The following is a 17115-nucleotide window of genomic DNA, read 5'->3' as shown; positions in this document are numbered from 1 at the left end:
GGCTCGCTAGTGTTCGCTCCTAATGGTTCTGTCTTTCTCCAGTCCGACCTAGATCTGGGACTGGGACTCTGTTGCTTGAAGTGTCAAGTGTCAGCGCTGTCCTTCCCCTTTCAGCGTTCCCCGGCCCTCTGGGCCTGTCAGGACCCTCTTCCATGGAGCGGCTTTGGGGTTCCCTTGTACTGCCCCTGGGTACCGCCCTGGGCATTGCATTCTGGGCTCTTGGCACTCCAATCTTTCCCTTGGAGCCGTTACAGTAGTTCTCTCTACTCCTTCTGTCCTGTACGGTTATGTTTCCGTAGCCGTCGTGTCTCTGGCGGGTGCCTGGGTGGCGGCCCTTCTTGTTCCGGGCCTTCTCTTTCCTCAGGACAGGGCTGTTCTCCATCCCGTCTCTTCCTTCCTTCTGAAGGTGGTGTTTGTCTTTCATTTTGACGAGGCTTTCGTCCTCCCCTTCGACACTTCTTCCGATTTGGGAGTTGTTTGGGCCTTGGGGTTTTTACTTGGAGATCTCCGGCTCTTGTCGACGTTAGGTCACTTGGTTTTCTAGGAGGTCCGCGCAACGGGTTGGTGGCCTCCGGGGTGGCTTTCCTCCGCTTTCCCACTGTGGTTATTGCTGTGGTTACCGCACCAAGGGCAGGGTTCTGCTTTTGGTGTCTCCGTTCATTTCACCAGAGTTGTCGGTGCCTCCTGGGCCGGAGGCATTTGGCTTCGGCCATGCGTCTGTGCGAGGCGGTCACTGGTCTGCCTTACAGCGTTCTACAGGGTGCATACTCTGGCTTCGGCAGGTGCTGCCTTGGGCCGCCTGGTCTGCGGGCGGCGGTTTCTTGATGCCTTCGGGTGCTTCGCCTTGGTGCTGTGGTCCCTCCCCCTTTTGGACTGCTTTTGAACGTCCCAAGGTCTTCTGTGTCCCCCAAGGAAACTGGGCGAGAAAACGAGATTTTTGTATAACTTACCAGTAAAATCTCTTTCTCGCTCTTTCCTTGGGGGACACAGCACCCACCCATTCTTTGGTTTTTCTCTACACGGTTTCCGAGTTGTTTTACCCGTTGGGTAGTTGGCTTGTTGGTTCCACTTTTGGACTTTGCCTTTTTTCACTACTTGGACATGCAACTGGCAGCCTCTCTCTCCAGGCTGAGGGTATAGCTGTGGAGGAGGGGCTTAACAGTTTTCACTTAGTGTCACGCCTCCTATGGAGATGAGCTATACCCAAGGTCTTCTGTGTCCCCCAAGGAAAGAGCGAGAAAGAGATTTTACTGGTAAGTTATACAAAAATCTCGTTTTTCCGGTCCGCAAAAAATACGGATGACATCCGTGTGCATTCAGTATTTTGCGAAACGTGAACAGCTGGCCCCTAATAGAACAGTACTATCCTTGTCCGTAATGCGGACAATAATAGGACATACGAAAATAGAATGCACATGGAGTAACTTCTGTTTTTCTTGCGGACCCATTGAAGTGAATGGTTCCGCATACGGTCCGCAAAAAAAAACGGAACGGACATGGAAAGAAAATACGTTCATGTAGATGAGCCCTAACGGGGTTTTTTTTTCCCTTAAAAAAAAAAAAAAAAAAAAAAAAAAAGTCAAATAAGATTTTTTACTACTGTGCTGTTGAACAACAGTGGAGCAATACTGCTAGAGATTAGAATCTTAGCTTTAAAATGAGATCAAGAACATGGCTCTAGTCACAGTCTACCCTGAATTAGGGTAACATCACACGATGCGGATTACGTGTTGTTTTTCCGCCCTGATTTTGGTGCAGAAAAACTGCAGTGTAATACGCATCATGAGTTATGGATCAGCAAAAACGCTTCCGTCATAATAATACAACCATCTGCATCCGCTGTGAACGGATCCGGTTGTATTATCTCTAAAATAGCCATGACGGATCCGTCTCTAAAACCATCAATGGGGGACGGATCCTTTTTTTTTGTTTTTTTTTTGTCAGAGAAAGCGGATCCGTGAGTCATGACGGATCAATCTTGTTCCGCATCCCAGGACGCACTCAAAAACGCTTCTGTTTCTGTGTGCGTCATGGGAACGGAATGCATTCTGGTGCACTCCTTCAGTTGAGTTTTGTCCCCATTAACAATCCTATCAGTTTTGTCTCCTAATCCTATGACGGATCTCAATAGCGGAAAGGGAAAGCGCAGATGTGAAAGTAGCCTAACACGTCTGCTTTTTTCTTGTGTGGAAATTAACCTGATGTGCGAATTTAGAAATCCGCAGCCTGTCACTTCTTTGTGCGCTTCCGCACCTTCTATAGAGGTTTTTTTTTCTCATAGACTTCAATAGGGTTGTTAACATAGATAGAAAATCTGTACAAAAATTTACCAAAAATACAATAAACATACGATTAATGGTTTTGTTGCAGATTTCTTCTGTATACAAATCCGCACCGTGTGCAGGTACAATTAAGCGGGTTGAATTGATCGCTGTACTTGCTGCTGTCACTGTTTGCAGCTTTTTAATGTGCGGCGGCGGTGCGATCGGGTCTCCATGGGGTTGTGGGGGGGACCCGATGGCATGGAAGGCAGCGTGATGCCTTCCTGAGGCATCTGCGCTGCCTTCCGGTGAAGAGCCTGTGAGATCCAGCCCCCTGGATCTCACAGGCCCCGGAAGCTGTATGAGTAATACACAGTATTACTCATACAGCCAATGCATTCCAATACAGGATTATTGGAATGCATTGTAAAGGAATATACCCCAAAAGTCCCAAAGTGGGAAAAAAATAAAGTGAAATTTTGTTTTGAAAAAATAAAGTTTCCCCCCCAAAAATTAAAAGTTTCAAGTAAAAATAAACAAAAACGTCATTTTCCCCAAATAAAGTAAAAAAAATTGGTAAAAAATGAACACCATAAAAAATAAAAACTGTGCTAAATAAACCATTTTTTTTGTTACCTTACATCACAAAAAGGCGTTTGCCCACCAAAATAGTACTAATCTAACCTTCACCTCATCCCGCAAAAAATGAGCCCCTGCCTAAGATAATCGCCCAAAAAATAAAAGAACGATGGCTCAGAATATGGAGACACTAAAACATAATTTTTTTTGTTTTTAAAAAAGCTGTTATTGTGTAAAACTTACATAAATAAAATAAAAAGTACACATATTTGGTATCGCCCGGTTCTATAAAAATATCACATGACCTAACCCCTCAGATGAACACCATAAAAAATAAAAACTGTGCTAAATAAACAATTTTTTGTCACCTTACATCACAAAAAGTGTAATAGCAATTGGTCAAAAAGTCACATGCACCCCAAAATAGTGCCAATAAAACTGTCATCTCATCCCGCAAAAATCATACCCTACCCAAGGTAATCGCCCAAAAACGAAAGAAATTATGGCTCTCAGACTATGGAAACACTAAAACATGATTTATTTAAAAAAAAAAAAAAAAAAAAAAAAAAGATACATATTAGGTATCGCCGCGTCCGTGACAACCTGTCAGATGAATGTTGTAAATAACAAAAAATAAAAACTGTGCCAAAACAGCTATTTCTTGTTATCTTGCCTCACAAAAAGTGTAATATAGAGCAACCAAAAATCATATGTACCCTAAACTAGTACCAACAATACTGCCACCCTATCCCGTAGTTTCTAAAATGGGGCCACTTTTTTGGAGTTTCTACTCTAGGGGTGCATCAGGGGGGCTTCAAATGGGACATGGTTTTGTTTGGCTGTTAACCCTTTCTTTGTAACTGGAAAAAAAATATAAAAATTGAAAATCTGCCAAAAAAGGGAAATTTTGAAATTGTATCTCTATTTTCCATTAATTCTTGTGGAACACCTAAAGGGTTAACAAAGTTTGTAAAATCGGTTTTGAATACCTTGAGGGGTGTAGTTTCTTAGATGGGGTCACTTTTGGGTGGTCTCGCAAAGTGACTTCAGACCTGAACTGGTCCCTAAAAATTGGGTTTATGAAAATTTCTAAAAAATTTCAAGCCTCGTAACATCCCCAAAAAATTTAAATATCATTCCCAAAATGATCCAAACATGAAGTAGACATATGGGGAATGTAAAGTAATAACTATTTTTGGAGGTATTACTATGTATTATAGAAGTAGAGAAATTGAAACTTGAAAATTTGCAATTTTTTACAAATTTTTGGTAAATTTGGTATTTTTTTTATAAATAAAAAAGATTTTTTTTTACTTCATTTTACCAGTGTCATGAAGTACAATATGTGACGAAAAAACAATCTCAGAATGGCCTGCATAAGTCAAAGCTATTTTAAAGTTATCAGCACTTAAAGTGACACTGGTCAGATTTGCAAAAAAGTCCGTAAGGTGAAACAGGGCCGAGTCCTTAAGGGGTTAAAGGGGTTGGACCCATCTCATACATTGGAGGTATATCGCTAGGATGCAAGACCAATGTCTGATAGGTGCGAGTCTCACCTTTTGGGACTCGCACCTATCTCTAGTGAAGGAGAGCCCTCTATTCATTTCTATGGGACTGACGAACATAGCTGAGCACTTGCTTTGCTTTTTTCGTCAGCCCCATAAAAGTGAATGTAGTGGTGGCCGCACTTACGCAGTGCACTCCTGATTAATTTCCATGGGACTTCTGAAAATCGCAGAACGCGCCGCTCTCCTATTTTTGGCAATGACATAGAAATGAATGGAGGGCGTCTGCGCTTGCACAGTCCGCTATCCTTCACTTTGAGGGCTCCGTTCTAGAGATAGAGGTGGGGCTCACACCTACCAGACAGTGATCCTAGTGATATGCCACCAATGTATGAGACGGGTCACCCCCTTTAAGTTGCACAAATATATACATCTGCTTTCATTGTAGGGAAACGGACGTCGTTGAGAACCACACCGTGTCTTCACCACCTTATCTGTCACATCCGGAGGCTTTATGATGCAATATTAAAGGTTTGTGTTTCCCGCATCTGACTTTTTATTTGTCTCATCAGCCAGAGCCAGTTGAAGACGCTTCATTTAGATCTGAGCAGTAGACTGGAGGAGTCTCTGGGTATCATCAATGAAAAAGTGCCATTCAATGACACAAGTAAGTAGGAGCGTGCTATTCAGTGCTGGTGACAGAGCGGTTTTCTTCTCCAGCGCAGCGCTTCATCGATCTCCAGCTGCTATAAATGCTGCTTTTCTAGTGATGTATAACTTGTTTAAGTAAGCTGTGAAAAGGGAACTGTCAGATTCACGCTGAGCAACCGCCAGTATGCCTAGGCTTGGATTTAACATCGCGTTGTTTGTGTTAAAGGAAATATTAATTATTATTTTGTGTTAATATCAACAAATTAATATTCCTAAATAGGCGAGTCGTCTATTGATGACTCTGCCTATTTATTCCTTTTAAAGAAACGACCTCTGTTGCACTTACACTTTTTCCCTGAACTGCGTGCGCTATATTATTACGGCGGCGACTACTACAATAAATTACTATACGCAGTACTTTGAATAATAAAGGAATTTATTAAAACAATAACACGTTTACAGTCTAATTATTGCTATAACTATATATATTCATATAAATAGATATACTTCTAGTCGCACACAGTAATATATTAACAACACTACAATACACCTAAACTACGCTGCACACAGCACAATATTCTAATATTCCACCCCAAACTGTACCTAAACATTAATAATTACATACACGCATCAATAGCATCGACCCGACCAACCTGGCTGTACACTCGGTCCCCATGGGGAAACAAGGGGTTAAACACAATATTTGCTGTAATGGTACAGCAGTCCTCCCCTGTCAGTGGGGAGGGCTGGACTTGCAAAACTAGATTTTTGATATTACAGGCTCATGAACAGAATGCAAGCTCTACAGTGAGGACTGACACACTGGGCATGTCATTCCATGTGCTCTTATTGCATAATGATATCAAGGAGTAGAGGGGGGTCCACACTTATGAGCCACTTTAAGAGCTGCTTTGGCAGACCCGACCCGTCCATTGACTACATAATCGGCCGTTCATTTCATTGGCTGACATTACGGTATATTTTCCCTGCAGCAGAGACTTGTGGCTTACTGCAGCTTCCTTCGGTGGAAACAGCCGAGGCCAGACGCATACTTACCCATGACTTGTAGACCCCCTAGTTTTGGTCTTCTGAATGGTGTTTCACAATAATTAAAGGGCTTCTTCTGCAGGGCAAAATTGTTGGGAAAAGGCTCAGAGTGGGTTAAAACATAAAAGAATTGATCCCCACGATCCCCTGCATTGCCGGTGTGACCAGTGATTGGCTGAGCAAGCGTTATATGGCCTGTCCTGTGTGCAGAGATGAGACCAACAGGGACCTGGTCAGCATTGGATCAAGAGTGGAGCGGATTAGTCAGGTATCAGTTCTTCAGTTTTTGATCACTTTCAAAATAATTTTCCCTACTGGGCACCCCTATTTAACCCTTTTGCTACCAGCGCTGTACATGAACAGCGCTGGAGCGATAGACAAACATGGCGCCCGCTTGCACGTGCAGCGGGCGTTATGGCCGGCAGGTCACTGCTGTTTGAAACAGCAGAGACTTAACGCGACCGGCAATAATGCCGATTGCAGTAATTAATGCCTTTAGATGCCGTGATCAAATGAGATCATGGCATCTAAATGGTCAAAAGCCTGTTACCGGCGTCCCCTGTGGCCAGTGAGGATACCGGTAACTTATTTAAATGCACTCAGCCTCGCAGTGGGAACAAAACCCTTAAAACGGTGTAGGAATTGCGTTTTTTTTTTCCAATTCCACACCATTTGAATTTTTTTTTATCGCTTCCTACTACATTTTATGCCATAATTAATGGTTGCATTAGAATGTAAAACTTGTCTCCCCCCCCCCCCCCCCCCCAAAAAAAAAAATAAGCCCTCATACAGCTATGTGAACCAACATATAAAAAAGTTATGGCTCAAGAAAGATAGGGAAGAAAAATGAAAATGCAAAAACGAAAACACCTCTGGCATCCTATGGGTTAAATTTTTTCTTTTTTTTTTTTTCTTCAAGATTTTTGAACTGACGAGCTATCTTCTTGATAGGTCATCAGTATATGATCACTGGGAAGGTCTGACACCAGGGACTCCCACCGATCAGATGTTTGCGAAGGCACTAACGCATGCAGTAGCACAGCGGGCTTCTTACAGCTTTGCCGATGTCACGTGGCCTAGGTGCAGCTTTGGTCCATTGAAGTGAATGGGGCTGAGCTGCGATACCAAGAACAGCTGCTATCAAAGCGATGGCTGAGTGCTTGGTGAGCAGAGAACAGGAGCACTGCTGCCTTCTCAAACAGCTTATTGGTGGGGGTCCTGGGTGTTAACCCCCCCCCCCCCCCCTTCCCCAATTGATCAGATACTAATGCCTCCTTTAAGTTCACATGTAAACGTGTAAGGGACAGGTCAGAAAGCCGCTGGCTTCCGGTGGAAATTGTGGGACAATATCTGCGTGAGATATAAAAGGAGCACAGTTTCTGATCTGTGGGCAGCATGTTATAGAGCAGGAGGAGCTGAGCAGATTGATTAGTTCTATATTGTGCTCAGTGGCCTAGATCCATTAAAGGGGTTATCCTGGAAAAGATAATGGATAGGTCATCATTATCACATCAGCGAGGGTCCAGGTCTTGGCACCCCCGCCCATCAGCTGTTTCAGGGCGCCGCTGCGCTCACCGACGCTAAGATCAGTGGTGCAGGCTCCCGGCAGCTTTCCAAGTACAGCGCCGTACATCGTATAGTGGCTGTGCTTGGCATTGCAGCTCGACTCCATTGTCTTGAATGGGGCTGTGTGGCAACTAGGCCAGGTGACCTAGGTACAGTGATGTCACTGGCCTAGGAAGATGCTGCGGCGCTCAAGGCTGATCCGCAGGGGTTCCGGGTGTCGCACCCCCTCAGATCTGATACTGATGACCTATCCTGTGGATAAGTCCTAATTATCTTTTTCCTGGATAACCCGTTTAAAGCAGACTTAAAGGAGTTGTCCGGTTACGGATATTGACTACCTATCGTCAGGATAGGTCATCAGATCTGCAGGGGTCTAACTCGTGGGACAGAGGGTGATCAGCTGTTTGAAGGGAACGCAGCACTCCTGTGAGCGCTACATTTTCTTTACTTTTTACCTGCTCGCCGTCACCGTTGCAGCAGATGTGATTACAGATTCTTCATCCCAGTCTTATGAGTCCAATCTGGGACTGGTGGTTATTTCTGTATTCACCCTACTACAGAGAAGGCTGACAGACTCTGAATAGGATCGCCTACTGGACCCCTAAGCCTAGAAAGAGCAGGGAACAAAATGGAAACATTTACAAGTTATACTGAACCTTCTCTAACAGAACTATAGATCGATGTGCTCTGCTCCTCCTGCTCTACAGATTGGATAGCATGCTCATCATCACAGCTTCCCTTTTAAAGCAGATCCTTCGGCTTAGTATGCCGCTCTGTGTAAAAGCAGCTACAGGTCCGCAGGAAAAGGGCCACAAAAATTATTTTGCTCCCAGGAGCACTGGAAGAATATACTGATGAGCTAGTTTAAGCCTGGTTATATTCATGAGCAGCGGTGTGCCCCCCACTATTCAAGGCTGTGATTGACAGGCCGAATGCAGCCCATTAAAGGGGAGTTCAACATTTATGGCCGATCCTCAGTATAGATCATTCTTAGGATAGGCAATCAGTATGGGGGTCTGACTCCAATCAGCTGTTTGAAGATGAGCTTCTCGGCCTCTTCCTAGGCCGATTATTTCACGTTCATCGGTCACGTGACCTATTTGCAGCTCACTCCCATTCCAATGAGCGGGCCTGGGCTGCAGTACCAAGCACAGCCACTATCAGTGTACGGCGCCCTGCTTGGTATGTTGCAAGGAGGCTGCAGTGTTCACCGGAGCGTCGCAGCGTCTCCAATTGTCTGATCAGTGGGGTTGCTTGGGAGTCTGACCCCACCCCACCGAACAGACATTGATGACCTTGCTGAGGATAGGCCATCCTGGAAAACCCCTTTTAAGTCTTCTTTAATGGGTCTAGAACAGAGAGCACAATGAAGTAGTATTCAGATGAACGTATCTCCTGCCTGTAATGCATATATAATCTCGTTTATATCCTATTTCTCCTGCCTTGCAATGGAAGTAAAGAATAATTAACAATTTATGAGGCAAGTCACATAAGGTCTATGAGGACACACCGCGCAGTAGAGGTAGAAAATAACAATCCATCAGTCCCTCTCTTGGCTGGAAGGCTCCATTTCCTTAAAAAAATAAAATCCAAAAAAGTCCTGCTGAATAATTCATGCCCCTGTCTCTAAAGCACATACCCCGCTCTGGATTATAGAAGTAGAGTATGACTCAGGGCGTACATACTGCATTTTTTTTTTTATACTATCTCATTATAGGGTTAACCCCTGAACGCCAGGCAGGCATGCAGGCAAACAAGAAGTTCTTACTGCTCTGAGGTGGAAGCAACCTTAGCAGATGAAATGGCGCATCAATAATTCAGGAGGCTGCGAAATTGGCATTTCTCGCCTCTGCCGCCATTTATATTTCAATAAATCTAGCATTAACTATGGACTTTTTATATATATTTTTTTTTAGTCCTGCTCTCGCTCGTATCATACAGCAGTAAGTCTGTGGCGGAGACTGCACGTTCATTACCGGTACAGCGTCTGTGGACAGGACCTGAGCAGTGTGACAGCCATGCATAATACAGGAGGACACGCACATCCGTGTTTGTCTCCGAACTAATCAGAGAAATCAAAAGTAACATAAACCTATGAGGGATTCAACAAAGCTAGCGACCAATGTAATAACACAAACCTGTCCATCTCTGAAGTTGCCTTAAAAGGGGTTTATCCCATGAGTACTGTAAAAAAACTAAAACACGGTATCTTAGAGAACATGACAATTCTGACAAACTTAGAACCAGCCCTGCACCTCACACGGATCCAAAGATCTCCCCATCCATTGCTCGGCTAGATTTATATCAAGCTGACAGCTCAGGAGGTGTGCGCTTAGGGTACTTTCACACTAGCGTTATTCTTTTCCGGCATAGAGTTCCGTTCTAGGGGCTCTATACCAGAAAAGAACTGATCAGGCATATCCCCCTGCATTCTGAATGGAGAGCAATTCGTTCAGGATGCATCAGGATGTCTTCAGTTCAGTCTTTTTGACTGATCAGGACGGAGAAAAAAACCACAGCATGCTACAGTTTTAGGCCTCATTTACACTTGCGTTGTCCGGATCCGGCGTGTACTCCACTTTCCAGAATTACACGCCGGATCCGGAAAAACGCAAGTGAACTGAAAGCATTTGAAGACGGATCCGTCTTCAAAATGCGTTCAGTGTTACTATGGCAGCCAGGACGCTATTAAAGTCCTGGTTGCCATAGTAGGAGCGGGGAGCTGTATACTTACAGTCCGTGCGGCTCCCGGGGTGCTCCAGAATGACGTCCGAGCGCCCCATGTGCATGGATGACGTCATCCATGAGCGCCCCGGGAGCCGCACGGATGGTAAGTATGCTGCTCCCCCGCTCCCCACTACACTTTACCATGGCTGCCAGGACTTTAGCGTCCCGGCAGCCATGGTAACCATTCAGAAAAAGCTAAACGTCGGATCCGGCAATGCGCCGAAACGACGTTTAGCTTAAGGCCGGATCCGGATCAATGCCTTTCAATGGGCATTAATTCCGGATCCGGCCTTGCGGCAAGTGTTCAGGATTTTTGGCCGGAGCAAAAAGCGCAGCATGCTGTGGTATTTTCTCCGGCCAAAAAACGTTCCGTTCCGGAACTGAAGACCTCCTGATGCATCCTGAACGGATTTCACTCCATTCAGAATGCATTAGGATAAAACTGATCAGGATTCTTCCGGCATAGAGCCCCGACGACGGAACTCTATGCCGGAAGACAAAAACGCAAGTGTGAAAGAGCCTATACCTCCAGCCCAAAAAACTGAAGACTTGCCTGAATTTTTTTTCCATAGGAATGTATTAGTGCCGGATCCAGCATTCAAAATACTGTTATGCCGGATCCATCCTTCCGTGCGCAGACCGAAAAAAAGGTGAAAAAAGGATGACACCGGAAAGACGGATCCTGCATTTCAATGCATTTTTCTGACTGATCAGGATCCTGATCAGGGTACTTTCACACTAGCGTTTTTCTTTTCCGGCATAGAGTTCCGTCACAGGGGCTCTATACCGGAAAAGAACTGATCAGTTTTATCCCCATGCATTCTGAATGGAGAGTAATCCGTTCAGTTTGCATCAGGATGTCTTCAGTTCAGTCGTTTTGACTGATCAGGCAAAAGAGAAAACCGTAGCATGCTACGGTTTTCTCTCCGGCGAAAGAAAACTGAAGACTTGCCTGAATGCCGGATCCGGCATTTTTTCCCATAGGAATGTATTAGTGCCGGATCCGGCATTCAGAATACCGGAATGTCGTTCCGGCATGCGCATGCGCAGATCGGTAAAAATGAGAAAAATGTACAAGACGGATCCGTCGGTCCGCATGACAAGCGGAGAGACGGATCCGTCCTTGCAATGCATTTGTGAGACGGATCCGCATCCGGATCCGTCTCACAAATGCTTTCAGTCAGCAGCAGATCGGCGGATCCGGCGGCCAGTTCCGACGGAACTGCCCGCCAGATCACACTGCCGCAAGTGTGAAAGTAGCCTTAGTCTTACAAATGCCATCAGCTGGCATGCTTTTTGCCAGGCAGTTCTGGCAACGGAACTGCTTGCCGGATCACTCTGCCGCAAGTGTGAAAGTATCAGAGGACGTGTCCCTACTGCAGCCGGTGGCAGTTGAAGGATGGAACTGAGCATGTGCGTCCATCTCAGTGAGCAGGACACAGAAATTAGAAAATGAGCAGGAGGCGCTATACAGATAGATTTCAGTGAATAAATCGGTGGCTATGCTACATTTTTAATTACATGCAATTACATAAGTAGTCAGATCCAGGCGTGGGTTTGAAAAATGGAGAATATTTTTCGGACGACAGCCCTTTTAAGTATGCAGTGGATTATCCATTACTACACCTCACGGAGGAACCTCACTGCATCTGCGTGCCACGTTCTGACAGTCATGTACATACAAAAGACATGTGGATTTTGTATGTATCATGCATATGTCATTGTGATACCAGGTCATGAGACAGTTGCAATGGGTGTTCCACCAGTTTCGTGACTTAAAGGGGTTTTAAATATCGATGATCATGGGGGTCCGACACCCAGCACCTCCGCTGATCAGCTGTTGGAAGTGGTCTGGAGAACGCTGCAGTCTCTTCTTTAACCTGTGATGACATATCCATCTGTCACATGGCCGTTGTGCAGCTAAGTCCTATTCTAGTAAATGGGATTAGGCTACAATACCAAGCACAGCCTCTATACCATGGATGGCGCTGTGCTCGGTATGATATGAAGAGGCAACTGTTCGCCAACAGTGACGGGTGTCGACATGTCACTTCTTGGTGCAGTCGCGGCTTTAAACCACAGCACGACCGCCGCAGGAAGACATCGTGTGAACAGGCCCTTATAGAGCCCAGCAGCCGAATCATTTACCTTTGCGTTCTATTGAGTGAAACAACCATGAAACTTTATGTGTAGGTTCTTGCTACTGTTTAGGGGGGAGGGAGGCAGCGACACAGTGAAAAGAGGTGCAAAGTTTACGTATTCTAATTTGATCTTTGTTCATGAAGTCGCTGATGACCCCCTGAAGTGTCCATCAAGGTTACTCCATGTCCAGTGTACCTAAACCGTGTCTTGTGGCCACACACATTAGATGAGGATCAGGCAGATGAATTTCAGCTTGACCGATCCTTTTCTTCCTCGAGAAGGAGTCTGACAGCAGCGTCTAATCAGGAGTGATAGCTGTCGGCCCAACAAGCATTTGCCTGACGGCTGTCTTATGCGTACGACCGCCCTTGTTGTGAGAAATTTGGGGAATAAACGCGTCTTGTGCAGCCATATAGTGTTTATTAGTAGGAACGCCGCTGTCCCATTTTGTCTGGAGGATGTGTTCACGGCTCGATCAGAGTAGGAGTTCCCATGGTCGTAGACCGCTGTGAGCTCTTCACCGATGCAGCGCCGCTTTTATTGTCATCCCTTCACATCTTGCTCTTGTGCAGTAATTGACCTTGCGTCTCCACACCGTGTATCTGATTGCTAATGTGTGTTCCTTTCTTTAATAACCTATATAAATGATGTCTCTTCTCCACTAGGAATTAGCGATTTCAATGCCCTGAATGTACCGTTACACAGCAGGAGACAGCAGGTTAGCGCTTATTTCTTTTCCCGTCTTGTTTGCACTTACCACTTGTGCATTACTTTTTGAGTGATTTAAAGAGGACCTGTCGCCTCTCCTGACATGTCTTTTTTTTATTAACGACTTGCACTCCCCATGTAATAACAATTCTGGAGCATCTACGGTATCTTATAAAAACCATGTTGTGCCTGTGCTCTATTATTCCTGCTAGAAGTTAGGAATGAATTCCTAGCAGTGGGCAGTGGAGGTCCACATGGGTGTTACCAGTTGGGTGTCCGTCCTTGCACTGTCAGCGCTGATTGGATGGTGTCACAGATTGTGCAGGGATCACACTAGGGATCGACCGATTATCGGATTTACCGATATTATCGGCCGATATTCAGGATTTTGAACGTTATCGGTATCGGCATTTATTTTGCCGATATTCCGATAACGTCCTGGGAACACAGATCGCGCTGCTGACAGCGCTCTCCGTGTTCCCTCAGCAGCAGCACAGGGGAGAAGGAGCAGTGTCTCCTCCCCCTGTGCTGCTGCTGCCGCTCCAGCCAATGGGAGGACAGGGGACAAGAGGAGGGGAGGAGCTATGGCCACTGCGCCACCAATGAAGCTTAATCTCACATTAATTCATATACAGGAGACGGGAGCTGCAGGATCACATAGCCAGCTCCCGACCTCTATGAGCTGTAGCTGCGATCTGCGGTAGTTAACTCCTCAGGTGCCGCGGATCGCAGCTACAGCTCATAGAGGTCGGGAGCCGGCTATGTGATTTCTGCAGCCAGCTCCCGCCTCCTGTATATGAATAAATTAGAGATTAAGCTTCATTGGTGGCGCAGTGCGCCCCCCCAAGCCCCCCGATATCAGACATTGGTGGTGCAGTGCGCCCCCCCTCCCCCCCCAATATTAGGCATTGGTGGCGCAGTGCGCCTCCCCCCCAAGCCCCCCCAGTATTAAGCATTGGTGGCGCAGTGCGCCCCCCCTCCCCCCAGTATTAAGCAGTGGTGCGCCCCCCCCACCCCAGTCGCAGTGCGCCCCCCACAGGATTCCCTCTCCCCTGCTCCTCCGATCGGAGCCCCAGCAGTGTAATGCTGGGGCTCCGATCGGTTACCATGGCAGCCAGGACGCTATTGAAGCCCTGGCTGTCATGGTAAGCTCCATGCTGCTGTGTGCACAAAGCACACAGCAGCAGGGACAGTGTGAGCTCCTATTCACCCTGATAGATCTCTATCAGGGTGAATAGGACAAGGGTTCTAGTCCCTAAGGGGGCTAAAAGTTAGTTTAAAAAAAAAAAAAAGTAATAAAAATAAAAACACCAAAATATTAAATATAAATGAAAAAGAAAGATTTACAAAAAAAATAAAAATACACATTAACAATAAACATTAATTTTCAGCAGATTTGTGGGAATTTTTTTTTTTTTTTTCAAAAATGAAAATTCCCAGAATATCGGTATAAATTATCGGCTATCGGCCTGAAAGTTCACAAATTATCGGTATCGGTATCGGCCCTAAAAAATCAATATCGGTCGATCCCTAGATCACACCTCCCCCGCCCCCGGAAACCCACATTTTCACCTTCATCACAAACTGCTGGCAAACTTCTAGCAGGAATAATAGAGGAATGGCACAAAATAGAGTCATAAGAATAGATGCTCCAGAATTGTTATTACATGGGGATTGCAAGTAGTTACTAAAAGCAGAAATGTCAGGAGAGGTAACGGGTCCTCTTTAAAGGTAAATGAATGTTTTTGCCCCTACTTAGCTGGGTAAAAAGTTGTTAAAGGGTTTTCTGAGATTTTTTCTACCTGATGACCTATTCTCAGAATAGTTCATCAGTATCTGATCGGTGGGGTCTGACACCTGGGACCCCCCACCTATCAGCTGTTTGAGAAGGCACTGTTGCCCACAGTAGAGCTGCAGCCTTATCTCTGCTCTCCAAGCACAGCGCCACATTTTGTATAGTGGCTGTGCTTGGTATTGCAGCTCAGCCCTATTCACTTCGCTCAACACTACATGTGACAAATGGACTTGACATCACACGTGCTGTTGAGCGAAGCCGCTTTGTTCAAAACTTTGTTTGAATGCTGTACAGAGACCCGTCTCCGTACAGCATTCAAATATATGGGCTTCGCGGAGGTGAAATTCATTATGTCGGAAGTCTTATGAGACATTGTTGGATAACTTCAGACTTTAATTACTCAAATGGAAAACCATTTTAAAACTTGAATCCGAACCTGGCTTCGGTTCCAAGGTACAAACTGCAACCGAAGCAAAGTTCAGATCCAAGTTTTAAGATAGTTTTCCAGTTTAAAAATCAAATACCGAAGTTCACTTCGGACATAACGAATTTCACCTCCACGAAGCCCATACATTTAAATGTTGTACGGAGACGGGTCTCCGTACAACATTAAACCAAAGTTTTCGGTTAAAAAAATCTTGGAAAACCCTATTAAGGGGGGTCCATTTGAAAAACATGGCTGCTTTTATCTAAAAATATCGCCATGTGTGTTTGGTCTTACAGTTCGGTCTCATTCAAATGGGACTGATCTGAATCTCCACTAACACAGCTTGTGGACAGGTATGGCACTCCCTGGGCCCCCTTTAGGGGCAATGTAACGTGAGAAAATCTCACCTATAGTTTTATTTTAAGCACATATATAATTCATATACGGTAAGTGGGTGTTCTTGTGTTGTATGGATGGCCCAAGTCCACCAGAGTAGAGCCGTACTTCCCTGGAAGAGGAGTAATTGTCTATGATGTCCATATGCTCTCTTTGGGTACATGTCCTGATGGGACAGTCCCTTTAATACATTTTTCCCAATGTTTTCATGCATCGATCCAGTACTCGGTATTCTGAAAGTTTCATTATAACAAATCCCTGTGTGTAAAATAAAAGGATATTGAAAGCCATTTCTCTGCGTCCTCACATATGTGCTCTCAGGCTTTTATACGGTCGTAAATTTCCATGCTGAGGTTTCTTATCTTCGTAGTTTACATTCACTATTGAATAATTAATCAATGGTTGGTAAGGGAATGCACATTAATCTCCATGTTATCATCACAGTAGTATTTGATGTTACTAATGCTATCTGAGCTTTTAAGTTCTAAATCAAATTTTCTGAGAGAACATATCTAAAAAAAAAAAATCTGTATTTATATAGCATCAACATATTCCATATTCCACAGCGCTTTACAACTTAGGGGTTCATGTACAAACAAAATCAGTACATAAGGAACATTACATAACAACAAACAAGTCAACAATTAAAATGAGGAATGAGGGTCCTGCTCACAAGAGCTTACAATCTATAGGAGATAGGGGTGACAGATAAGGTATAAGTGTGTGTGTTATAAAGTGGTCCGGCCATCTTAACCAAATAGGGGAGCAGATATAAGGCTGCATGAGCCGTCACCAAACAATCTCTGTAGTGCTTCTGAGTGCATGGGTTGTAGAGGATAGTGTTTGATAGATCAGACTCTGAAGATTGAGGCTGAAGGGAGGTGGGGTGAAGGGAGAACAGTTAAGGTGGATTTAGACAGGTAGGTGGCTTTAGACAGGTTCCCGACAATCTGCCCATCTAAAGGGGCAGCCAATCACCCGATGAACTCGCAAAATGCTCGTTCATTGGGTGAAACTGTATTTCGTGCAGGCACCTAAATGATTGTTTCTGGGCAGCAGACAGTGCTGCTGAAACAGCGATCTGCTGCCCAAAAGCAATGCAGCTGTATGAGGACGAGCGGAGGTGATCGTTGCTTCATCTTCACTGAGCGACCAGCCAAATGTCTGGAAGGAATGCTTCTTTCCCGACAATCGGCTGCTACTCGGCCCATGTAAATCCTGCAGAGAGTCAAATGCTGCAGAGAGATCCAGAAGAATAAGTAGAGAGTGGTCACCGTTGCATTTAGCAGTTGTCACTTTGGTAAGGGCAGT

The 17115-nt window shown here is 45.1% G+C and overlaps 1 protein-coding gene across 1 annotated transcript in view; it reads left to right on the top strand.

Annotated features, from left to right (window-relative positions):
• PPP1R21 (protein phosphatase 1 regulatory subunit 21) overlaps positions 1-17115 on the top strand; it is an 87120-nt gene that overhangs the window by 23625 nt on the left and 46380 nt on the right. Inside the window, exons 7-8 of the mRNA XM_044289913.1 lie at positions 4918-5012; positions 13144-13196. Coding sequence (XP_044145848.1) covers positions 4918-5012; positions 13144-13196 — 148 coding nt within the window. The remainder of the gene's footprint in view (positions 1-4917; positions 5013-13143; positions 13197-17115) is intronic.

This window comes from Bufo gargarizans, chromosome 4 (assembly GCF_014858855.1).
Source record: "Bufo gargarizans isolate SCDJY-AF-19 chromosome 4, ASM1485885v1, whole genome shotgun sequence".
In the NCBI taxonomy this organism is placed as follows: Eukaryota; Metazoa; Chordata; class Amphibia; order Anura; family Bufonidae; genus Bufo; species Bufo gargarizans.
The sequence above is the reverse complement of the archived record's forward strand: the minus strand, read 5'-3'. Positions and strand labels throughout refer to the sequence as shown.